At 40.0% G+C, this 26,306-nt stretch overlaps 2 protein-coding genes across 3 annotated transcripts in view; both read left to right on the top strand.

Annotated features, from left to right (window-relative positions):
* CAMSAP2 (calmodulin regulated spectrin associated protein family member 2) overlaps positions 1-5,207 on the top strand; it is a 154,522-nt gene extending 149,315 nt beyond the window's left edge. For both annotated transcript variants that reach the window (XM_027843406.1, XM_027843405.1), the window contains exons 16-17: positions 1,128-1,246; positions 2,209-5,207. In XM_027843406.1, coding sequence (XP_027699207.1) covers positions 1,128-1,246; positions 2,209-2,514 — 425 coding nt within the window. In that variant the 3' untranslated portion in view covers positions 2,515-5,207. The remainder of the gene's footprint in view (positions 1-1,127; positions 1,247-2,208) is intronic.
* A 17,654-nt stretch (positions 5,208-22,861) lies between these two features.
* GPR25 (G protein-coupled receptor 25) lies at positions 22,862-25,503 on the top strand. Its single transcript, XM_027843464.1, has one exon. It carries the CDS (start codon positions 22,974-22,976, stop codon positions 24,081-24,083), a length of 1,110 nt encoding a protein of 369 aa, XP_027699265.1. The 5' UTR covers positions 22,862-22,973; the 3' UTR covers positions 24,084-25,503.
* Positions 25,504-26,306: the final 803 nt, after the last annotated feature.

The raw sequence follows: 26,306 nt of genomic DNA, 5'->3' as shown, positions 1-26,306 counted from the left end.
AAAATAATAACAAAGTTCATTTGGAAGAGCAAAAGGTCAGGAACTTCAAAGAAACCAGGAAGAAAGATGTAAAGGAAGTAGATTCAGAAGTATCAGACCTTAAACTGTATTATTAAGAGAGAGCATTGTTGAAGTGTAAAAAGAATAATTTCAATTATTTTAAATTAAAATTTTCTTGTATAAAAACCTATGTAGCCAAGAATAGAAGGAATGCAGAAAATTAGGGGAAAACTTTCATAGACAGTCTCCAGATAGGATGTGATTGGGTGGAAATATTGCTGTGGTGTAGGTAATGATGAACTGCTTGATTTAGAAAACATGGAAAGACTTGGACATATGAAGGAAGATGCTATCCACCTACAGGGAAACAGATGACAGGTAGAGATATCCCTGTGTGTGTGTGTGTGTGTGTGTGTGTACATATACATACATACATACATACATACATACATATATATATAATCACGCTTAATTGTAGCCTTCTTTAGGGTCAGGGGGAGGGAGATAAAAAAAAACCCAACAAAGTAAAAATGGCACAGTGGAGAGCAAAAGAAAATCAATAAGGAAGCAAAGAAAAGCTGGGCAGCTTTGAAAAAAAAATGTGTAGTATTTATTATATAGGTTTTCTTGAAATGGAAATTCATTGTTTTATATTGAATCTTCTCTTATGGTCTGTACATGGCAATTTTTTTTTTCTTTTCTCATTTATATTTAAGTTAAAAATTTTTTAAAGTAGCCAAAAAAGTATATTCTTCATTTTGTTCATTTGATTGCTGGTATTTGATAATATCATGAGGTAAGCCATGAACAACCAAGACTTGAATTACCTACCTATTGCTGAGTTTTTCTTCTCTGGAGGTTTCAAACAGAGGCTTAAATGAGCCTCTGGCAGTGACTTGGCAGTGACATGGCAGTGAATGCCTTGGATGGGGATCGTGTTGCCTCCATTAGCTTCAGAAATGTATCCAAAGCTTCAGGAGTTCCTAACATAGACAGAACATAACTCTAACACACACTAACATAATGGCACTTGTGCCACTTTAATAATAGTGGCTATTCCGATGTGGGGAAAAAAACAAAACTATCATGCTGGAGTTTTTAAATTTTTAAAAACATCTTTTCCATAGGACCAAAGCTCTTCAAGGAACCCAGTGCAAAATCCAATAAGCATATAATACAAAATGCGCTAGCTCATTGCTGCTTGGCTGGAAAAGTAAATGAAGGTCAGAAGAAAAAAATACTGGAGGTAAGATAATGTTTTTAATTACAATGATTCTTTTTAAAGTGTTGAATGATTGAATTATAGAATACTGTCTATTAGATTAAGTTCTCTTGGAATCAGAAACAATCAGGTGTTGTAGTGGAGAGAACACTGAGATTGGAATTGGGAATAGTTCAGTTCCTGCTTCCACCACTTTCTGGGCAAGTCACTTAGCCTTTCTCTGCCTCAGTTTTTTCAGGTGTAAAATGGGGGTAACAGAATTGTACCTCCCCCCCCAGTTGTTCTGAGGATCAAATGACATAACGTGTTAAGTGCTTCGCAAACATTAAAGTATTGTTTCAAAGGCAACTATAAAAGATGTATAGTTGTACATCTTAATTACGAAATTGAATCAAGTTCAGTTAAAATGAGATTCTAGAAAACTGGAAGAGATGCATCTGTCTTCTCAAGGACCAACCCAGCTAAGTTTAGAGGGGCTCACCAATAGAAGGTTGGGCCCCAAGTGATAGGCTTTGGGGCCCATAGTAATTTGTGAAGACTGTCTTTCAAGGTGAGGAAGGGTTGTAATCAGTGTCAGTGAAAAGAATATCCACACTGACAGAATCACAGATTTTCTTGCGATATTGAAGCCCAGAGGTACAAAATGTTTCATAGACAGATAACTTTCTCTTCTGAAATTAGCTATAGCAAACCATAAGGAGGGAAAGGTTAGTAGCAAAGGGAAAAAATATTTTGGATAAGCACGTCATTGAAAAATTTCCTGTGAAATTGTAATATTTACATAGAACAAATAGGATTTTGCATTTAAAGTATCCATGTCTCTAATTAGCATTTATTTCAACTTTTACATGATGTATTCAGATTTGTCCTTTTTACCAATATGCCTTATTTATACAAGGTATTTTTTAGAGTGTAGATACTGACTCAGAACATAGCTGTGTTCACTCAGCAAATATGTGTTGTTTTTTTTTTCTTCTATTCTAAAGGAAATGGAGAAGTCCGATGCCAACAACTTCTTAATCTTGTTCCGCGATTCTGGCTGCCAGTTTAGGTCTTTATATACCTACTGCCCAGAAACAGAAGAAATCAATAAACTGGCTGGGATTGGCCCTAAATCTATCACAAAAAAAATGATAGAAGGGCTTTATAAATATAACTCTGACAGAAAGCAATTTAGCCACATACCTGCTAAGACCATGTCTGCCAGTGTGGATGCAATTACCATTCACAGTCATTTGTGGCAGTCAAAGAGACCAGTAACACCTAAGAAACTTTTAACCACTAAGGCATAGTAGTTGGGGAAAATATTTGCTTCAGAACACTTGGGATATATTTGCACTTCATCTTCTTGCCTATCAAAGATAAGTTTTTGGTTGCCAACAAGACTTTTATTACTTAAAACTGGACACTAAGCTCTGTTGATGTCATGCACAACTGGAATGTAAACGACAGTGTTTGGGAGTTGAGAAGATTGTCGCTTTGGTGATAAGTTCAAGTGATCATGGGAATGTACTGATTCACATATGGAGATGTGTATGTGGTAATAGAGGGGACAACTGCACGAGATAAGGTTTGATACACAAGCACTGAATGTTCTTCTGTAGTAGCTGGACTTAAGGTTGAAAATATGGTTGAAATTATGGGTTTTTGTGTTTCTGTTACATTTTTTACTTTTTTATGTATGTACTTGTCTTCAAATGGTTTATTTTGCTAATTTTTCCTCTACTAAAGAAACTTTGGTCTTATTAACTCCATTGAATTTTGTTTATATGTGGAGATTGTGAGATTAAATGAAACACATCATAAGAGGTAACTTGCACCTTTCTTAATGATGCTGCAAAAAAACACTAGATTTTGTTTTGCAAAAACCCTCAAATTTTAATGATGTCAAAGCAGTTTCAAAAGCTGTTACACTAAGTATTTACAGTCTGTATTTATTATTCACACAAGTATTAACTTTTTTTAGAAAAAGGAGGAAGTGTTTTTATAGAGCTGCTAAGGTTTGTCTTTTCGAGGCTAGGTAAGTAACTGTAAAGAATTAAATCTATGTATGCTGTGTCCACATCAGCTCTGCCCAATTCAGAATGATGTAGATTTTCTTTTAACAAAAAGATTCACTATCTCACTTGTAAAGTAAATCACTTTATAATCTTGCAGAAATGAATGACATTTTGAGAAGTCTTTCCATCTGAAGAAAGATGTCTGGCCATCTGTTGTTTTCAAGAGCTTTTTTCATTATATTTATAAGCAGTATAAAAACTTATATTTAGAAATCTTTTTAAACAGTATGTACAAAGGGCTGCATTTTTATTTCAAAACAATGTCTAATTCTATTTTATCTTTGCTTAGCTTGGACATTCTTCCATTTTAAATTGTTTTCAAATAGAATTATTTAGATTAAGTACAGACTTGAAACCCTCCTCTATCTGATCTTTGGTTTCTTTAATAATGCCTACCAGAGAGTTAGTTGGGGAAAAAAAAATTCATTCTCAGGAAAGGGTTTGAATGATATGTGACCCTGTCATGTTCAGTGTTGTGACAAATGAGTCAAACTGAGAGAAAAAAGGCAGGATTGTGCCATCAGTGAGAGGTGTTGTGTGTTTTCTTTCATGGGAAGCAGAGACTAAAAAGGAACATTTCTCTTGTTGAATTGCTTAAAGATAATGTTGCATATGATGTACTTTATTTACTTATTAAAAAAAGGATAGGAATGAGATGTCCCTGAACCATACTTTTTTAATTATTATAAGGCCTTAGGCATCAATGCATCTGAGTTATCATTTTCTCAGAAGTGCTGTCAATATTTTACTGTAATTTATGTTCTTATATTTATGTATATTTGTTAAAACTGTAAAAAAAAAAAAAATCCATAGAATTTTCAATACCTGTGCAAAATGTATGTGTAGCTCAAAACTACTTGTGATCTACTGTTTGCATGTAAGAGACCAGGATATGTAACTCATATTTCAAGCATATACATGTTGTGTATATAATATATAAATATTAAAAACATGGGGGAGGGTTGCACATTTTGCCTGTTAGACAACAATGTCCGTTATTATAATGAAGTGATTTCAAATAAACAGTTCAGGAAGATCATAGTAAAAAATATTTAAATCAGAATATGGTGAATATTAGGGAACATTTATTGAGAATTAGGAAGTTAATTATCACATTTGCTTTTTGCAGTTGATAAATGATTCATTCTCCTTATAAATTTGCCTAAATATTTTCTAAAGAAAAAATTTGATGCTTAATTTTAGAAGGAACCCTTCAGATAATTGATATCACATGTGATGCAGTGTATCCTGGAGTCTAGTTGTCTAACAGTTGAACTGTAACTTGTGCAGTGTCTAAAGGCAGAATGTGAATATTTTCACTACAAGTTCATTGCTCTCAGTATGAAATTTTACTTTATTGATACAGGAAGAGTTTGGGGCTTTTCCTTTTTAGGACTGCAAATTTTCTAATTATGATATGGCTTTACTTAGAGCCATGTGAAAAAAAAATTTTTTTTAAAGGAAAATGATGCTTTTTGTAAAGAGTAGGATTTGTCGTTGACCTTGTTGGAACACACTGGTACTTTCATCAGCAGAAGTCAATACTATTATGACTATGATCGGTAGGGATAAATCTACCAAACAATTGTCTTGCTTACCAGTACAAAAATGTCCAATTCTAACTGTTATTGCAGCTATGGAAAATTTTCAGTTCCTCTTGGTTTGTTTGGGTTTTGATTTTAGTACAACTGACTGTTACAGCTTTTCTTGTTTGGCTGTTTAAAGCCAAAATCAGGTAATTTAATTACGGTTTCATGGGCACTGTTGAGCAATGTACAGTGTATGGTGTGCTTATCTATCCACTTGGAGCATTATTTCCAACCTTTTTTCAGATGCTGTGCTGTAAAATATTGTCATTGTTCATTTCCTGGTATAGTGTATTTTCCCCCTTTCATTTGAATAAAAGCATGGCACCAAATGATTCATTATCTGTCTCCAATTAAAAAAAGTGTATGGGGGGTATCCTTTCTGTGATTTGAACTTCTATATTTTTGCATATCACTTTGCTCAAAAAATTGAATTCTATGTTTCCTTTGTGGTCACATATACTTAAAGGCTAAGTATTCAAATTCTCCATAAGGGGAACACCTCTTAGTAATGTAAAAGAATATATATTGGAGTAATTTGACTTAATTTGAACAATGCTAAATAAAATGTTCGGGTCTTCTGTTATTACATTCACTTTTCCATCAGTCTATTTCCATTAGCTGTGGTCTTAGATTAAATAGTGACAGAACTTATGACATTAACAAATAACCAGGGTATCAGGCCTATTCCAGAGTACATCTACCAGCCAAGGAAAGCTGGTTCTTGAAATGTTTATCCCACAATCTTATCATCAGTTTTTCTGATTCAGGTCTTGTGGATTATAATGACTTCTAGTCACAATTTTAAACATCTTTAGTATACAATTTTATCCTTTCGATCATTGGTTTTATACAGTTCTGGCATTCTGAGAGTTTACTCTGTTTCAGCCCCTTCATTGTAAAGATGAGGAAACAAAAGACTCAAAAACAGATAACATGATTTGCCCAGGGTTATGCAGGTAACAGATAACAGAGATCAAAAGTAAAACCTGAGCCATCTGACTCCAGAGTGGTGTGCTTTTCCCTAAACACAAGCATTTACCAAGCACTTAACTCTGTGCCGAGCCCTGTGTATGCTGGGAAGACTGGGAAATAACCCCTGCCTTCAATTCTATTTGAGGGAAACAAAAGGTCTTTCCTGATTTTTCCATCTGTTGGTCCATTCTCCTCCCCTCACCACCAAATTATCTTGTATTGATTTTGTATTGTCTTTTGTACTTACAGAATTAATAACAAGATGATTGGTGAGGAGAAAGAAATGGAATTGCAGATGGGAACAGAAAAGGCCTTATACAGAAAGCAAGACTTGAACTGAGCTCTGAACTGAGCTCTGAAGGTATCTAGAGATTCTAAGAGGCAGTGTATATTCTCGGAGAGAGTGTGTTTGAAATAAAGGGAGCAGCCAGAGCAAAAGTTCAGAGATGGAGGTGGTGGAGTATTGATTGGTCAGAGGAATAACAAGGTGGCCAATTTGGCTGCACCTCAGAGTTTATGAAAGTAAATAATATGATGTGTAAGGCTGGAAAAGTAAGTTGGAGCCAGCTGCCAAAGGACTTTAAATTTCAGAGTTCGTATTTAATGCTAAAGGTGGTTAGAAGCCACTGGTGTTTTCAGTTAAAGCAGTGTTATTGCTAGAGCTGTGCTTGAAGAAAATAACTTTTTGGCTATAGCAGAAGGAGAGACTTGAGGCAGAGAGACCAATTAGGAGGCTTTTGATGGGACCTGTGCTGGGCTGGTGACTGTGTAAGGGGAGAGAGGGATATGGAAATGAGAGGTACTACGGCAGGAGAATGAACAAAACTCGGCAACTGCTTGGAGATAACAAATTGAGGCAGAGTGAGCAGTTGAGGATAACTCAGCCCTCCAGGAAACTTGTTAAGACTAAGTTGTGAAGAAAGTGCCATCTGAATTGTTAGAGGAAGTTGGTCATTGGGAGCTTCCTACATGCCATGAACTCACAGGTCTGGTCAAAAAATTATACATAAAAGGGGTGTGTGTGTGTATGCATATGTGCATGCTTTAAAGGCAAAGACATTATATTAATACAGACTTTACAAAACATGTAATCTTTAAAGCTTTCACAGATCCCACGTCCGTTTTTTAGAGGTAGATGGGTCACACTATTCTCTCAGCCCAATGTGTAGTCTGTGTTGTTTTTGCAATTTCTTCCCATCCATTGCAAAAGAGGCATGGTCTATAAAAAACATGAGAGAGATAACAGACCCTTCAACTCAAGTTTCATTGGGATCATCACTTAAGAAATTAAATAGGAAAAATGAGGCACGAAAAACCTGAGCCCAGGCTCAGGGATCTGAAGTCAAACTCAAGTATATGTGGCTCATGTCCTGTTTTGTTGTCTTCCTCAGTACTTAGGATTCTCCTGATCACTTCTTTTCCTCTTTCCCACCCCTATAAACATGGATATTACCCAAGGCTCTCTTAATTTAAATTTTATTTTGTTTCAAATTCCCTCCCTTCATGTTCTCCTCCACCCACTGAGAAGGCAAAAAAACGAACTCATGCAAAATATTTTCACCTTAGTCATGTTGCCCCTCCCCCAAAAAAAGGCAAGATAAATAAAGCAAAATAAATAAAAGCTTCAGTCTGCATTCAAGAGTTCATCAGTTCTCTCTCTGGAGGTGGATAGCATTTTTCATCTTAAGTCCTTTAGAATTTTAATAGATCATTGTGTTGATCAGAGTAGCTAAATAATTCACAGTTGATCATTGTACAATATTACTGTTATTGTGTACAGTGTTCTACTTCTGCTCACTTCTGTCTATCAGCTTGTGTAAGCCTTCCCAGGCTTTTCTGAAGTCATCCCCTTTGTCGTTTCTCACAGCACAATAGTATTCCCTCACAATCATATATCACAATTTGTTTAGTCATTTGCCAACTAATGGACATTCTCTTCAGTTTCCATGTTTTTTGTCACCACAAAAAGAGTTGCCATAAATATTTTTCCTTTTCCTTTTTATTTGATCTCTTTGAAACCCATTCATTCTCAAAACTTCAACTAGCTTTCCTATGTGGATAACTCAGTTTTGAAACTCCCTCGCCCTGTGGCAAACTAGTCATATTTTTTGCAAATTAGCAGATTTTACAGATTTATAGATAGGAGATGATAATGATATCAATTTACTGATATGACTACAAACATGTTATACTTTCCTTTTAAAATGAATATTGGGGAACTTTTAAGTCACATGATCAACAAGATGGAGAACATTTTCTCTGATTTTCATGTCTGAAACACTTCTCCAGAACAGGAACTATGCATGAGAGATAAAGTAATTCCATAGTCTTAAGATACTAAAAACCTTAAGAAGGTAAAAAGTAACAGCAAAGAAGGTTAATCCCTAACACACATAGGCAGGCCTGCACAACCCAACACATGGGCACAGAAAAGAATTCAACTTTACCATTATCCACCTCTTAGTGCTTTGGAAAACCAAAAGGCCGGAGCTTGCTCTATCTGGGACTGCAGGGCTCTGTGACGTAACAATACTCTGAAGAGCTGACAGAGCTAAAGCAGGACACTGAAGTGTGTATGATGCCTGAACCAAAGAGCCCAACATGAAGCTGGAACCAGTTTTGTCCCCCAAAAGTCACTGGGAACAGAGACAGAAGCTGGTCAATTGTGAATTGTCCAGCTTGGAAGGAGGCTGAGATAGCTTTGAGGTCTAGCCCCCAGGGAAACCTCACCTCAATCAAAGGGGAAGAAGTAAAAAAGTGAGTAATAGAGAATATAGGAAAAGAAAAATTGAAATTACCAGACATCTCAGGAGGAGTCAAGAAACATTTTGAACAAAGCAGATAAAGTAACAGAAAATAATAACATAAGAAAATATGGCCTCGAGTTCAGCTAAATGAGGTCAGACATCTATGAATAAATATTAAAAGAAAAAAGAATCAACACCTCTTGAGGCAAAGAACCCAATGGATTCCCAAGAAAGCTTGGAAACATAGAAGGATGTTACTGATTGCTTTAAGAGAGAAATAAGAATTGTAAAAGCAGAATTTATGGCTTGCACAATAGAAATAATTCCCAGAATAGAAAAACTTGAATTCACAATGTCTCACCAAATAAACAGAAGAGAAAATAACTGATTGGAAATGTAAATACGTGGAAGTGAAGAACAATCTGGAAGAAGAGGAGCAAAAAAAAAAGAAAGAAAATTAACATGTAAAAACAAAATATTGTTCTTGAAGAGAAGATGCATAGAGACAACTTTATGATTATGTCTCCCAGAAGAATGCAAATCAAAAAACCTGAATACCATAATGCAAGAAATAATACTGTACAAGAAAAGTGCCCAGACCTTCTGAACACAGAAAACAAGGTACCAATCAAAAGAACTCTTAGAGATCATCTCTAGAGAGGAAAAACAAGCAAATAATCATTATGTTGCAAACTCTAAGAAACGTAATGATTAAATTTAACAATAACAATGACAACAAATTCTTCAAGTGACCAGGAAAAACACTTCAAATATAAAGGAAAGGAAATTTGAATAACAAGACTACTCTATGCCCACTAGAAACCACAGGAGGGATAGAATAACGTGTTCCAAAAAGCAAAGGAGCTGAAGATGCAACCATGTTGATCTACCCCACAAACCTAAGCTTAACCATTAATGAAAAAAGATGGAAATTCAATTAAAAAGAGGCATTCATAGAATTCTTAGAAAGAAAATCAGAGCTGAACAAATTATTTGCTTTTCCAAGGTCTCAGACAATAGAAATACAAGAAGTAAAAAAAATAAATACAGCCACCAAAGACAGCGAAACAGAGACACCATTAAGAGTTTTCTTTCTGAAATTACACAAGAAAATGAGTGAAAGCAGAAGTCAATAGAAGTGATGGTGGAGAGACAAGCCTGACATATCATTGACTAACCTCATCACTGCCTACAGATGAATCGGATTTTTTTGTGTAACTTAATTACAGAATGGGAGGGTACATATGATGTGAGAGAGGAGGAAGAAACTACAGGAAAATATGTGTTGTACCCTAATCAAGTCAAAAGTTTAACAATAAAGGGAAAATGACTTATGTAGTCTTTTAGAAAGAAGAGAACCTACAGGAGAATGTACACAGAGGCAAAGGGACGGATTGATACAAGGGGAAAGAATGGGGGTGGATCTCATTTCAGTAATGGGAGGAAGTACCATTGACAAATGTTCCCGTGGGGAAACGATATTCTTTGAAAGGAAATGGGGACCTTAAAAGGGGTATGATGGGTATAAAATGGGTATTTGGTGCTTACAGAGACCACTCATTCTGCCTCAGGAGGAGAAATCACAGCTCCCAGAGGAAACACCGAGGAGAGGCATGGACCCTCCCATGGAGTCCCAGAGAGAAAATGTCATGGCAAATGGGAGAAAACTGACCATGGGCAGGGCAAAGGGCAAATGAACCACACAATCAAGGACAAATGAAAATTCCTACCATTGGGCAATATCCCCTCTATCATCTAGAGAAACATTTCTAAGAATGAGGCATGACAGGAAAGGGAACCCATTGGGCAAAAATCTGTAACGCAACAAATAGCAAAATTCCATGAGAGACTAAAGAAAGATTAATTAAGTATAATGGCCATAAATTGAGGAATAAAAATCTAAAATAGGCAGAAAGGAACGATTAAACAATGAAGAGAATGAAGGAAAGAAATCCTTTTTTTAGAAAAAGCCACAGAAAATGCACTTTTTAAAACTAATAAAACAAGTTGTAGGCTACAAAATAAACCCTTAAAAATCAATGACATCAGGGCAACTAGGTGGCGCAGTAGATAGAGTTCCAGCCCTGGAGTCAGGAGGACTTAAGTTCAAATCTGGCCTCAGACACTTGACACTTACTAGCTGTGTGACCCTGGGCAAGTCACTTAACCCCCATTGCCTCACTGAAAAACAAAAGAAAATAAAAATCAATGACATTTTTATATAATAATAACACAATACAGAGAGTAGTAATAGAAAAAGAAATCCTACTCAAAATAACTTCAAAATGCATTGAGCATAGGGGGATCAATCTACCAAAACACATGAAAAGACTTTTATAGATTCAATTACAAAGTGCTGTGGAGAAATAAAGAACTTAAAAATAACTCGAGGAATATTCACTGCTCATGGCTGAGCCATATCAATACAGGCATACCAAAAATTACAATGCCACCAAAGTTAATTTATAGTTTTAATACTATACCGATGAAATTATCAAAGGGATACTTCACAGAATTTGATAAAATAACAAAATTCATTTGAGTATCAGGACCATTTTATTATCTCCAACACTTTCTTGCATTTGAGAAAAACCAGCAGTTTTTTCCACTTGGGATTATTATTTCTCAAAATACTTTCAATGATTTTCTTTTGAATTTCTTCAGGGTTTGCATTTTGTCTCTCATTCAAGAAACTTTGAACTGAAGTAATCTCATACAAAGCAGGGCCAGCACAAGAATCCTTCTTTCCTTGAAAACAACATTCTCCATTTCCAAAACAGAATTCATTATCTTCTTTCCCAAATCCAAACTTTTCTATTCATTAAAGGAACTGCCATTTTTCCAGTCTCCTAGGTTCACAACTTTGGCATTATCTTGATCAACTTCTCACTCTCCCTCACCCCACACTCCTAATCATTTGCTGAATCTTGCCGTTTCTACTGCACATCTTTCATGTTTCAAATCTGACCCCTTCTTTCAAATGACCATTTTAATTCCAGCCCTCAACAATGTTTGCCAAGACCATTGCAGAGGCCTCCTAACTAGCATCCCTATCTCACCTCTCTTCTCTCTCTAATTTATCTACTTAAACAATTTTCTTAAGTTCAAAACTGACCGTGTCTCTCTTCTACTCAATAAACTCCTAGTGGCTCCCTATTGCCACTAGGATAAAAATAAAAAATTAATTGGCTTTTAAAGACCTTCACAAGCTGATCCTAACCTATCTTTCCAGACTCGTTAAACTTATAAAATTATTCCTCTTTCTGGTCTCATCAAAGTAGTCTCCTCTAGGTACCCTTTCCTGCTTCCATTCTTTTGAACTGGTCATCCCTCATATCTGGAGTGCATTCCACTCCCCATTTCCATCTCATAGAATTCCCCATTCCTTCAAGATTCAGCTTAAGTACTACCTTCTACATAAAGCCTTTCCTGATCCACTCCCACCCTCAACAAACTACTAGTGTCCCCTCTGCCTAACAACCTTGTACCTAACCATGTTTGTATTTGTATTTATATTAGATATAGTTTATTTTAAATATATTTAATTTGTATTAAATTACATTTATATTAAAATATAAAAAGTATTTTTTATTTATTTGTATTTATTCTGTACATGTTTATTCTTTATAAACTTAAATATGTACACATTGTATCCCCCAGTCCTTGAGAATAGGGATTCATTTTTTGTCTTTGCATCTCATGCCTAGCACAGTGCCAGATACATAGTGGAAATTTAATAAATTGTTGTTGATTGATCACTAACCCCCACCTAAGGTCCCCAAATAGCCAGGAGAAGGGGAATCTGACTTGGGTCTATGTCTTAGCAGCATAATGTGATGGAAAGAGGATTGGTCTTGTGGTCAGAAGATTAGGGTTTAAATCCAACTGTTAACCATTCTGTCTTGAGCACTGACCTCATTGAGCCCGTTTTCTCATCTGTAAAATGGTGATGATATTAATGCTTTTGATGATGCTAACTGATAGGGTTGTGGCAAGGCTCTAATGAGACTATCTACATGTAAGTGCCGTGTAATTGTTCCATCATTATCTGCATGCGGCTGCAGTTCACAGGGCTTCCATATGAGTCAGCACCCTGGGTTTATTCTGAAGCCTGGATGTTCATTTCTAACCCAGACAGTATCCTTTCCCATCATGTCTTGTGTTTAGTACTGAAACTTCCTGAAATAATGGATCATTTGAACAATTTTGAGATGAAAGCCACCTGGGAAAGCAGGGTGGATTTGGACTCAAGACCTGGGTCCAGTCAACCAAGTGCCAAGGACTGCACAAAGTGTTAGGGAGGCAAAGAAAGCAAAAACCTGGTAACTGACTTCAAGGAGCTCACATGCTAATGGGGTAGATGACATGCAAATAATTCTATACCTAAGATACCCCACCTGTCTCCTGCTGCTTTGGTAACCTTGGGCTAATCACAACCTCTCTGGGCTGCAGCTTCCTCATCTGTAAACTGGTCAACTAATTGAAATTGACTTCTAAGGTGCCTCCCAGCGCAAGATCTGTGGTCCTGTGGTCCTGTTTCGTGGCAACATGGGGACCCATTCAAGGTGGTCACTAACCCAGATGGGAAGATCGCCACTTCAGGACACTGGGTCAGGGAGACAATGACTGAAGGATCAGGCCCTTGTAACACATTCTTTCACCTTAGGAATTTAATTCAATTTAACAAGCATTTATTAAGCACCTAATATATGCTAGGAATTATGCTGGGCTGGGGACTGACAATATAAATATAAAGAATGAACCTCCTCAAGTAGTTTATATTCTAGGAAAGGAAGAAAATAAGCATTTATATAGCGCCTACTATATGCCAGACACTTTACAAATATTGTCTTATTTGACCCTCACAACTACCCTTCAAAGGTGGATGCTGTTATTACCTCTATTTTACAGTTGAGGAAACTGAGGTAAACAGGTTACATATGACTTACCCAGGATCACAAAACTAGTATCTAAAGTTGGATTTGAGCTTGAGTCTTCCTGACTTCAAGCCCAACATTCTATCTAATGCACCACTTCATGGCTTTAGTCTACTAAGGTGAAGCAATAGGTGCACAGGTAAATATATCTGTGCAAAATATGGAGGGAATAAATAAAAAATAATATCAGGCTGGGGAGATTACTAGCAACTAGGAAGATCAAGAAAGACCACCCGTAGGAAATGGCACCTGACCTATGCTTTGAAGAAAGCTAGAGATTTTAAAAGGTAAATGTGAGGAGGGGAACATTTCAAGCATAGGTGACAGACTGTGCCAAGAATATGGAATGTCATGCCCAGGGAACAGCAGGCCGGTTTGGTGAGATCATAGTGGGGATGATGTGCAATCTCTCTGGATAGACAGGTTGAAAGGGCTTTAAAAGTACCCATCGCCTTGAGTGAACCCCTCCTTGGTGGACTCTCAGTAATTAGGAACAGAGCCCAGGACCCCTAATTTCCAATTAAAGGGCTTAGGATCATCATTGTTATTATTATTATGGAGGGGGTAGAGATGGGATTGCAGAGAGTAGCCTTTGCTTGACTGAACTGGGATCCAGGACTGCCTTTGACCTTTGGGCTACATTTTCTCCATGAAACTAAGGGTCAGTTCAACATTCAGGGGAACAAAGAGCACTATGAGATCATAGGATCACATATTGAGAGCTGGAAGTCCAACTCATCCATTTTAAAGAGGAGTCCCATAGAAGTGCAGGGATTGGCCCAGGGTCACACAGATAGAAAGCACTAAGAAGGAGAGCTGGGATTTGGCCTGGAGATGTTTGATTCTACCGTAAATCTGTTACTTTTTCCCACAGTGCTAGGTCTCCAACATAACTCACAAACACATGTGGTTTAGGTGATGGCAGTCATCAGGTTGGTAAGTTCACCACAGAAAATGGCCAATAAGAGACTAAACCCACACCAGCCCTCTAGCCGTCTTAATATATCACCCTGAACTATGCACAGGACAGTAATCCTGCTACTCAAAATAACTTAACAGTTATTTGTTGAATGTTTACTTCATACTTAAAACTTCTAAACATTACAAGATACAGGAAAAATATATCAATATATAAATGTTATATATTTATATACTATATAGTATATATATTATATAAAATGTATATACGTGTGTGTACACATGTATACTATATGTGATGTATAGTATATACTATATAGAGAATAGTATTATATACTATGTAGTATTATAGTAAAACTATAATAAATGCCATAATGTATGCCAGACTGGATCTTGTTTTATGCATACATATATATGTGTGTGTGTGTGTGTATATATACACATACATACATATCTATATACACACATACATACACACATTTATATCTATATTGCCATCTATCTATCTCGCAATTGCTTCCTTTAAGGAATTTATCTTCTTGGAGAGAGAAAACATACACATGAAAAATTGAAAGAACATAGATTATGTGATCAAGTGGGAAATTGTCATAGGGTCATAGAATGTTGGTGGCTGGCAGAGACCTCTGTGGTCCTCCAGTCCAATGAGGAAAGAGCCCAGACAAGGCAGTGTGGGCTAGAAGAAGGAGCTCTGAATTGTGACCTGTGACTCCTAGATTCTCATCCTAACTCTGCTACTAAACTAATTATCATCTTGGGCAATTTCTTTGCCTTCTCTGGGCACTAGTTACCTCTTGAGTAGAATGATGGGATTGGGTTCAATAGTTTATAAGCTCCCTTACCACTCAAATTCTCTGATAAATGTGGGGTATGGGAGTATTGGCTGGGCTTTTTTTTTTTTTTTCTAGAGGTGAGGAGGAGAGACTTGAAGGATAAATAGGATTTGGATGGAGAAAATCATGGAGACATTCCAGGCAAGTGGGCAAATGAAGCACCAATAAAGATAAGAGCACAGGCTCAGACACATCATTCTAAAGCCAAGTTAGAATGATCTGGGAATCCCTGCTGACTCTTCATCAATGGTACCAATAAAAAAGAACTGACTGTTGGCTTTTTCTCCCTAAGCCCCTTCTGCCCCTAGGGGCCAATGTGTTGGTATGAGCAGGAAACAAAAATCTGGCTTGAGGTAGTCTGAGACAATCTGATGAGGAGGAGGAGAAACACAGTCCCTTGTAGCCCAGGGTGGGCATGACCCTGGAAGGCCAGGCAATTGCAGATCCTTCTTTGGTTTAGAAAAATTAAGTGTAGATCAGAGAAATATGAGGAATTGTATGTCAAATGAAATAGAACTGGAAGAACCTGTACACAATGACTAAAATAACCTAAATGAAAAGAACGCCAAAATGAGCTGGCTATTGAGTCGTGGCGATGACCAACCTTGGCCCCAGAGAGAAGGAAGCACTTCCCACTCATAAGTAGAAAGGGGGGGAGCCATGGGTGCCGAATATTGCACCCATGTATCAGATTACATTTGACTGAACTGGGATCCAGGACTGCCTTTGACCTTTGGGCTACATTTGATTTTACTTAATTGTTTTTCTTTATTACGATGGAGGGATGTTGGGGGAAGGATGAGTGACCTTGAATTATATCTGGAAGTAACTGTAATATAAAAGTAGAGGCCATCAATGAAATTTATTTTTTAATACCTAAGTATAGAAGTTCTCACAGGCCTCGTGGATCTCTCCCACTGCCCTAGGAGAACCCCGCCTTACAATTTGGACCATAAACTTGTAGCGGGCAAGAGGCCAGATCCCCAGCAAGAATCATAACTCGGGGTTGGTTATAGCTAGTCACTCCTCTCTTCTCAAACCATCTTCCCCTTCTAAACTCATCTAAACACTCGGACCAATTTCCCTAGCAGTTTCCTCTCGACTCATCTCTGGCTTTCAGGATTACTCATGCTCTCTAGGTGCCAGACCAAAGTTGCCCCCATTCTCTGAATCTGAGAGACAGGCAGCTACACCCAGTCAAGTTGGCAATGAGGAAGCAGCAGGAGTTCTGGATTCCAATTGTGCTTCTGACCCATTTTTGGACCTATTTTTGGACACCATCAGGCAAATATTTTATATCCATTTCCACATCTAGGGAATAGGGGCAAAAAGTAGTAGGTTCCCAAGGATGTAGGGATAAGCCATTAGTAACAATGAGACACAGATTTGTGGGGTTATGAATCACAGAAAGAAGCAGATTCATATTTTCTAAAGCACTAGAGAATGTTAAATGTAATTGATACTCGTAGGGTTTTGTTTCTGGGAAATGAAACACTATGAACAAGTTTGGATGCCAGCAGGAGAGAATAGCCCTAGAGTCTCTTCCCAAGGGAGCATTCCTAGTGTCATAAGTAGAGAGGCTTTGGGGCAGCTAGGTGGTGCAGTGGATAGAGTACTGGCCCTGAAGTCAGCAGGACCTGAGTTCAAATCTGGCTTCAGACCAAACACCTGACACTTAACTAGCTGTGTGACCCTGGGCAAGCCACTGAACCCCCATTGCCTAAAAAAGGAAAAAACAGAAAACAAAACAATAAGTAGAGAGGCTTAGCTCCAAGGTGCCAACATGGTGGCAGTAGAGATACTTCCTCCTTACAACGACAGCATCCCCAAATCTCACCTATGAGTCTTCCAGGATCTTCCAACCAATCTCCATAGTCTCTGAAGGACAGCCACCCCCTCTCCTGGTGTGACTGTACCAAGGTTCAGGCTCTCCTTCCAATTCCCACTGCCCTCCAACCCCAACTGAATCTGCCCCAGGCATAGTTACAGCTCTGAATCTTAGGATGTTAACTTAACTTCACCTTTAACCTTGTGGGAAATCACCCCAAGTAGAGGACATGTCAAAGGGACAAAGATTAGTCTATATCCATTTGTAGAACTCCAGGCCAGCTTCCCTCCCTACTCAACATGTGACAGGGCTGTCTCCCCTCTCTGTCAGTTGGTACGGGCTTTGGGAATGCAGATTCATTTTAACACTAACCTGAGAAAACCATTCATATGATAGAATATCTACTAAAAAAGAATCACAGAAACGGATGCACAGTGAGAGAATCAGAAACAAAATCACTATATTGTAATGACTATAGTGATATAGCAATGATAATGAATAGGACACTAACAAGAACTCCCAATGGACTGATTGTTGAGGAACTCTTGCTAGTTAATGGAACTATATGTATGTAATTCCATTAGCTATATAGATATACATATATATAGTTCCATTAAATATATATATATGAACACATATACAACATACGTTGTTTAGTAGTTTTCAGTCTTGTCTGACAATTTGTGACCCCATTTGGGGTTTTCTTGACAGAGATACTGGAGTGGTTTGCCTTTTCCTTCTCCAGCTCATTTTACAGATGAAGAAACTGAGGCTTAAGAAACAGGGTTAAGTGACTTTCCCGGTATCTCACAACTAGTAAGTGTCTGAGGCTGAATTTGAACTCAGGTCTTCTGGACTCCAGGCCTGGCACTCTATTGACTGTGCCACCTAGCTGCCTCCCATATAGGACTACATTTTTTGCCCTGGAGCTCCTGTTGCTATTTCACTCCCCAGTCTGGATCTATAGACACCTTGCCCATGGAGAGCAAAGCCAATCAGTTCTGAACACCCTGGCCATTTCCCACCTTACCTGTGTCACCCCCATTCCATCGCTCTCTTTCTCAGAACTGTAACCGTGTCAGCGCTGCTGTTTGCTCTAGAAAGGGCCTGTTGGTGGAGCTCCTGCTGCTTCCACCCACCGTCCCTGTGATTCCCCAGACCGTAACTCCCTTCCCCGGCCATCGTGCTTCCATGCACTTTGTCCCTCCCATCAGAATGTAAGCTCTCTGAACCATTTATACAGTAACAGAAATATTACAAACCAATCCACTTTGAAGAACTTAGGCATGCCCAACGACACAATGACCAGAGGACGCAAAATGAACCATGGCGCCCACATCCTGATGGAGAGCCCATGGGCTTCCAATGGAGAGTTCAGATTCATTGTTTTGAACGTGGACAATGTGGGCGTTGGTCTTGTCTGACTATAAGGTCTGCAGCAGGGGCTTGTTCCTCTCGCTTTCTCACTTGAAGGTAGGAAAGGGGTGAGGAGGGCAAAAGAGGATGAGAATCTGAAAATAAAATGCAATTTAATTTTTTTTTAAGTGAGGCAATTGGGGTTAAGTGACTTGCCCACAGTCACACAGCTAGGAAGTATTATGTGTCTGAGGCTGGATTTGAACTCAGGTCTTCCTGACTCTAAGGCCAGAGCTCTATCCATTGTGCCACCTACCCTACCTGTCCCCCTCCCCAACTCCTTCAAAGAGGTGGTGATTTCCTGGCCATCACCAAGACATATCATTTTCCCTCCAGTCTCCTCCTCCTCCTTCTCCTGGGCAGGTTTGAGGACCTAATCAGAGAACTTTCACTCTTATCTTACCCAGGCCTGGGCTCACCATGCGTATATGCCTGAGGTGCACACCCCCCTGTTATATCCCACCTCCTGGGGGTAGAGGGGGGAGGCTGGACCCAGCTCCAACCAGCTCAAAAAAACCTGATGGTTAAATGTTCAATGTGAGCATTTACACATCAGAAATTGGCAAAGTACCAATCAGGGCTTATGTTATTGTTTTGTTGATAGTCTAGGATTAAGAAAGTAAAGGAGAAAATGTTAATAATGCCAATTAGATGTGTGTGTTGTACGTATATTTTCACCCAGAAATTCAGTTGTTAAACATTTACCAGCACGTCCTTGCCTTTCTCCTACCTCTCTTTCCAATTCTTGTTCGCCCATCTATATTGTCTTCCTCTACTGGAATGTAAGCATCTTGTAGACAGGGACTGTCTCACTTGTACTTATATTTCTATACACTTATTTTTTATTTTTTTTTTAGGCAATTGGGGTTAAGTGACTTACCCAGGGTCACACAGCTAGTAAGTGTCAAATGTTTGGTCTGAGGCCAGATTTGAACTCAGGTCCTCCTGACTTTAGGGCCGGTGCTCTATCCACTGCACCACCTAGCTTCACCTATACACTTGTTTAGAATAATGTTTGGTACATAGTGAGCTAGGTAGCACAGTGGATAGAGTGGTAGTTCCAGAGTCAGAAAGATCTGAGTTCAAATCTGGCCTCAGACACTTACTAGCTGTGCATAATCCTGGGCAAGTCATTTCACCATGTTTGCCTCAGTTTCCTCATCTGTAAAAGGAGCTGGAGAAGGAAGTGGCAAACCACTCCAATATCTCTGCCAGGAAAATCCCAAACGGGGTCATGATGAGTTGGGCACGACTGAAAAATGACTGAACGACAACTGGTACATAGTAAGCATTTCACAAATGCTTTTTTCATGCTAACTACTCAAAGTCACATAGGTGGTAAGCATCAAAGCTGAGACCAGCTCTCCAGGAAGAAAAAATGTATGCTTGACACACTTTTAGTAATCTTCACTGTTAGCATTTTCTCCATCACTTTCTTATCTAAACAATCAACAAAACAGTAAATCAAGCCCTAATTTGTAATTATTCCCAAGCTTGCATTTAAAATGAAATAATTGCCTCTTGTAAGCCAGTTGGAGCTGCAAACCCCTGGTAGTAAGTAAGCATCAAAGCTAGGACTGCAAGCCAGGGCCTCTTGATTCCCAAGGTAGCGCTCTTCAGGTTGTGGCAAATGGACCTGGGGCCAGGAATGCCAAGGCAAGACCCCTCTAGGAACAATCCTGCCCCTCAGATGTGAACAGGGGAATCCATTTCCTGAGTAAAACACAGAAGGTGAGGCCTAAGAGTCCTAAAAATCACAGGATTCAGAGCTGCAAGAGACCTCACAGACCATCTGGGCCAGTGGTTCTCAACCTTGTCCAGTATAAGGACCACATAGAATGCAAAACAAGACAAGACTTAACCCCCTTTCCCCTCCACACAACAATAGGAGTTGTACTCTTGGAATCTGTTGATTGAGAAAAAAAAAAATGAGGATCAAAAGCCAGGAGTTATATAGTGTGGTCTAGAGGAAAATGGCTATGCTTTGTACCTAGAGAACCTGGGTTCAAATCCCAACTTTCTACTCATGTGACTTTGGGCAAATCATTTCATCTTTCTGGGCCTCCGTTTCCTCAGCTATAAAACAATGAAGTTGGATTAGGTGTTCTCTGAGGTTTCTTCCAGCATTATGGTCCTACTATGAATTCATTCATGCTTATGTGAATTTATTTCAATAATTTTATGATATACAAATATTTTGTATATAATATATAAATTTAATGTACCTATAATGTAATACATAAATGTTATATTTATATATTTAATATATTTAGAATATAATGTGATATTTTTATATTTAATATTTGATATATAATATAGTGTATTGTTTTATATTTGACATGTATATTTAATGTATCATGTATTTATCTATTATATTTGATATGTTTATGATATAGTGTATTGTATAATACATAAAATAATAATATTAATTCATTAATGAATTTGAATGCTAATTCATTGCAACAGCAGCCGCCTACATTTGAAAAGTAGCAAGTATCACATGGGTATGTGAGACATTATTCAGTGAGAGTCCAGAAGCAATGTCTGCTTGTTTGCTGTGTTGAGTCAGTGACTGAGATGGATCCTTTGCAATCATTCCAAAGCCCACAGGATGAGAACCACTGACCCAGTTCAACCCCATCATTTTACACATAATGGAACTGTACAAGTGACTTGCCCAAGGTCACACAAGTGATATAGAGAAGGGCCAGGATTCGGCTCCAAGCCCTCTGCCTCCCAATGCACTGCTTTCTCCATTATGCCATATTCCCTGTGCCTCTCTTCGACCTACCTCATGAGGAATCCTAACTGAAATGATGGCTCCTCATCTTCAAAAATGGGAAAAATGTCAACAGTACCCAGCAATTACATTAGGGGTCCCTGACATTTCAACAGAGGACAGTTGATTTTTTTTTTTTGAGGCAATCAGGGTTAACTGACTTGTCCAGGGTCACATAGCTAGTAAGTGTCTGAGGCTGGATTTGAATTCAGGTCCTCCTAACTCCAGGGCCGGTGCTTTATCTACTGTGCCACCTAACTGCCCTGACATAGGATTTTTTCTTTTCACATCCGTGATTTAACTTGATCCTCAGGACAACCAAATAAGGTTAGATCCTTATATCCATTTGATAAGCAATAATGTCTGGGCATAAAGAGGTAAAGTGAATTACCTAACAATACCAAGGTAGCTGGTAGCAAAGTAAAGGTTTAGAACTCAGGATTCCCAACTCCCAGCACTTCGAAGTTCTGACCAGTTCACCCTCACCTACCCAATAAACTCCAGTGGCACCTTATCACCTTTGTTTGGCATTCAAAGCCCTTAATGAACTCTCCCTCCTCCCCCGACCCATCCCTCCCACCTTCCTAGGCTTAACCTGTATACATTCCCAATGATACTGGACTCCTGGCCGTCCCTCCACGAAGACACTCCATCTCAAACTCTGGGCACTTTCTTTTATTCATTCATTCATTCATTCATTCATGCATTCATTTTTCATTTTTAACATTCACTTTTATATGATTTTGAGTTCCAAATGTTTCCCCCTCCCTCACTTCCCCTCTCCCTAAGATGACATGCAATCTGATATAGGCTACACATATACAATTAAACATATTTCCACATTAGTCATGTTGTGAAAGAAGAATCAGAACAAAAGGGGAAAACCACAAGAAAGAAAAATGAAATCTGGGCATGGCTGACTCCCATGCTTGGAATTCTCTCCTTCCTTTCTCCACCTCCAGGCTTCCCTGGCTTCCTTCAGGTCCAGCTGAAATCCCACCTTCTACAGGAAGCCTTTCCCAATCTCCCTTCATTCTGGTGCCTTCCCTCTGCTGATTATTTCCAATTTATCCTGTATCGAGCTTATTTGTACATCGTTGTTAGATGTTAGACTGAACTCCTTGAGAACCAGGGCTGGCTTTCAAATGTCTTTGTATCCCCAATACTTAGTACAGATCCTGGCATATAGTAAGTGCTTAATTGACTGACGGTGGTCTTTCTGCAGGGTGTGGAGAAAATGCAGGGTGAAAGTCTTCCAATCTCTAAGTCTAGGTGTGACATAACCCTAAAATTCATCACTGTTCCATCTTCAGTCCCCCTCCCCTTGTGGCGGTCATGAATCCCAAGGTCCTGCAGGCCAGATCTCCTCTTGGCCCTCATTAGTCACATGGTTGGGTTAGCTCCCCTTCATCTTTCTCTTCTACAAGCTTTTTCTCCACCCACTTCTATCTCCACCCCTCTCCCTCCCTCCAACCACCTTCTTTAACCTGGGGTAGCAGGAAGGGAGGTGTCGGGGGAATGAGCAGTGAAGCAAACATCTTAACTAGCTGCTCCAGACATCATCTTAGAAAATCTAAGCCTGGTTGTACAGGGATTTCCTGGAAGCCCTCTGGGTCCTCCAGGGCTGAGAGTCCATCTAGACAAGCTGGCCACCATGACAACAGAGTCCTGGAGCCCCAGTCCTGATGAGGGAGATGAAAACTACGAGTGGTCAGGGGACTATGGGGAGCCAGCACTCTGCCCCACTCCTGCTCTCCCCTTCGGCCACGTCTTCATACCCCTCCTCTACTTGGCTGCCTTTGGGGCTGGGCTGATTGGCAACTCCTTTGTAGTTTGGCTGCTGGCTGGGCAGCAGGGCCCCCGGAGGCTGGTGGATACCTTTGTGCTCCACCTAGCTGTGGCTGACCTAATGTTTGTGGTCACCCTACCATTCTGGGCCACAGCTGTGGGACTGCATGGCCAGTGGATCTTTGGGGAGGAGCTGTGCAAGGTCAGCAGTTTCATTATTGCAGTGACTCGATGTGCCAGTACCTTGCTTTTGGCTGGCATGAGTGTGGATCGATACTTAGCCGTGGTGAAACTTCTGGACGCTAGGCCTCTTCGGAACCGGGGCTGCATGCTGACGACCTGTGCAGTGATCTGGATCATCTCCATCCTGGCTGGTGTTCCCTCCTTGGTCTACAGAAAACTGCTGCCCATGCCCGTGGGTCCAGGCAGCCTGTGTGGGGACGACCCTGCTGACATCTTCCAGGGGCTCAGTCTCCTCGTCCTCTCCCTCACCTTTGTCCTCCCACTGGGGATCATATTTTTCTGCTACTCCCTCATCTCTCAACGTCTCTGGAATCCTCTCCAGCTGGGCCGGGGCCGGAAGAACTCCCTCAGGATCATCTTCGCCATCGTGGGCACCTTCACCTGCTCCTGGCTGCCCTATAGCATCCTGAAGACCTTTTTCCACATTGCCCACCTGAGGGCTCTGCCTTTAGACTGCCCATTGCTTCTGGCACTGCGCTGGGGCCTCACCCTCTCTACCTGCCTCGCCTTTGTCAACAGTAGCGCCAACCCCATCATCTACCTACTTCTGGATCGATCCTTCCGGGCTCGGGCTCGTGGATCATGCAGGAGGACCCGCCCTCCTCTGGCCAGCAGAGTGAGCTCCGCCTCATCTCTCTCAGGCGGGGACAATTCTATATTCCAAGGCTGGGCCTTGGGACGGGGACGCAACACCCGCCTGGCCCCTAGACTTTCCTTACTGCAGAATCCATAAGGGAAAGGGGAGGGGCTGTAGGAAGCAGGAGCATCGAGGAACAGAAAGGAGCAGGTAACAGGTGGGCGAGCAGGATGGCTATTCCTCTATTCCAGATGTCTTTTCTCAAAGCAAACAGCGGCAGCTTCTCTGCATGGATTCCTGCCCTTCAGCTGGTACTTCTCCAGGGCTCCGAAACCAATCAAGGGGCACCCTTTGCCAGCCCAGGTAGCTGGGCCGCATGCTCCTCTCAGTCCCTGATTGGACCCAGGGGCCATTCTCTTCACTGTCCCTTCTGCTGAAGAGGAGGTTTGTCACTGGTACTGAAAAAAAACTGACCCAGAGAATCCTACACCCAGAAGTCCTGTAGCATTACCCTAGCCGTGGTAACGAATTTCATTCTCTATACTTTCATTTCTGACTTCTCTCTCTAACAAAACGGCAGACCGAGTCAGAAGATGATAATAACCACTAACAATAACAGACTGCATTCATAACATGTTTTAAGGTATGCAAAAAGTGCCTTATACTGACTTGTGCTTTATGTATGTTATCTCATTTGATTAGAATATCCCAGAATATCCAAGCCAGACTCCCACCTCTGGTTTGGCCCTGAGTCTTAGAGATCAGTGTGACTCCAATTCACCTTCTCCTCCCATCCCCAATCCCACAGGACTGATACTGTTGGCTGGAGACTGCAATCTCTGCCCTGCCCTATGCTCTATTCCCCTCTTCCTGCCTAGCTCCTCACTCATCACTCACCCTCCCTTCCATGGCAATCTTTGCATTTTTGTGGTGCTGTGAGGTGCTCTGAGGTCAGGCATAGCTGCAGTGGATCAAACCGAGGCAATTAGTCAGGCACCCATCACCTTCTTGTTTTCAAAGCTCTGCACAACCACAGTCATCTTCCTTTCTCTGGGCTACCCCTAGTCCTTGGCTAGTTTCTTGAGAAGTCTTAGCTTCCAAAGAAGCTGGGCCCTTGAATTTGTTGTCTGAGCAACAACCCAGTATGTTGAAAGACTTTCCCCAGAAGCTGTTCTGGGGAAGAGCCCCTAAGATGAGGGGAGTAACGGACACAGAAGCTACAAGAGCAAAGAAAGTTTAATAGGCAAGGAAACTGAGGCATGGAGTGGGGGAGCAATGAAAGTGACTTGCCCAGAGTCAAAACTTCGTAGTCAAATCATATTCGATTCTATGCAAGATTTATTTACCCACTCTGTCTTTTCTCCTTCCCTTAGTACCCAAAGCCCTAAAATATTCAGACTTGATTTGGGGTAGTGGGGTAGGGAGAGTCCTGCTGAGAAGGTAAATTCTGGGCTGAGCAACCGAGCTCCTGAGCTCTCCTGTTCTCATTTCCTTAGCAAGGGAGCAAAAATATCCATGAAGTTCTCTGGCCAGCAAAGAACTGCACCATCCTTGATAATAAATACGTTTTTACAAACTCTGGTCTCCCCGTCTTTTTGTCTGCTTGAAGCTGTCATTCACCTGAGTCTCTGGGGACAGGTCTCATGATGGGTTGACCAGAAATCAAACCATCCAAGAATTGAGGTTGACCTCAGGAGTTTAAGTTTCATTGCAGGGGACCAGGGGAAACACCCTGACCAAATCAAGAGGAACAATGCCAATTGATTGCCAATAATAAGCTTCCAAAGAAATCTTGAGTTTCACACATTTACAGATGAAAAAGTAATGAGGTGATACCTTAGAGGCATCTGAAGATGGAATAATTACCACAAAGATGGAGATGTATTACTTTCCTCTTCAAATAAGTTTTGGCTCCATTTTCTGTATTAATTGGGTACAAAGCCTTTAGTGGTTTTATTGTTTAGAGCAGGTGTTCTTAGCCTTTTTTGTGTCCTGGACCCCTTTGGCAAACTGGTGAAACCTGTGGACCCCTTCTCAGAATAATGTTTTCAGATGCATGAAATAAAATACACAGGATTGCAAAGAAAACCAATTATATTGAAATACAGTCATTAAATTAAAAATAAAAACCTAGTGATTGGGATACTAATGTACTGTTGGTGGAGTTATGAACTGATCCAACCCTTCTGGAGAGCAATTTTGAACTATGCCCAAAGGACTATAAAACTCTACATATCCTTTGATGTAGCAATCTCACTACTAGTTCTGAATACCAAAGAGATCAAAAAAGAGAAGAATCTACATGAAAAATATTTATAGCAGTTCTTCCTGCGGTGGTTAAGAATTGAAATTGAGGTGATGCCCATCAATTGGGGAATG

This window comes from Vombatus ursinus, unplaced genomic scaffold, assembly GCF_900497805.2.
Source record: "Vombatus ursinus unplaced genomic scaffold, bare-nosed wombat genome assembly UNPS02014909.1, whole genome shotgun sequence".
Lineage (NCBI taxonomy): Eukaryota > Metazoa > Chordata > Mammalia > Diprotodontia > Vombatidae > Vombatus > Vombatus ursinus.
Note: the sequence above shows the minus strand (reverse complement) of the source record. Positions and strands in the feature narration are given on the sequence as shown.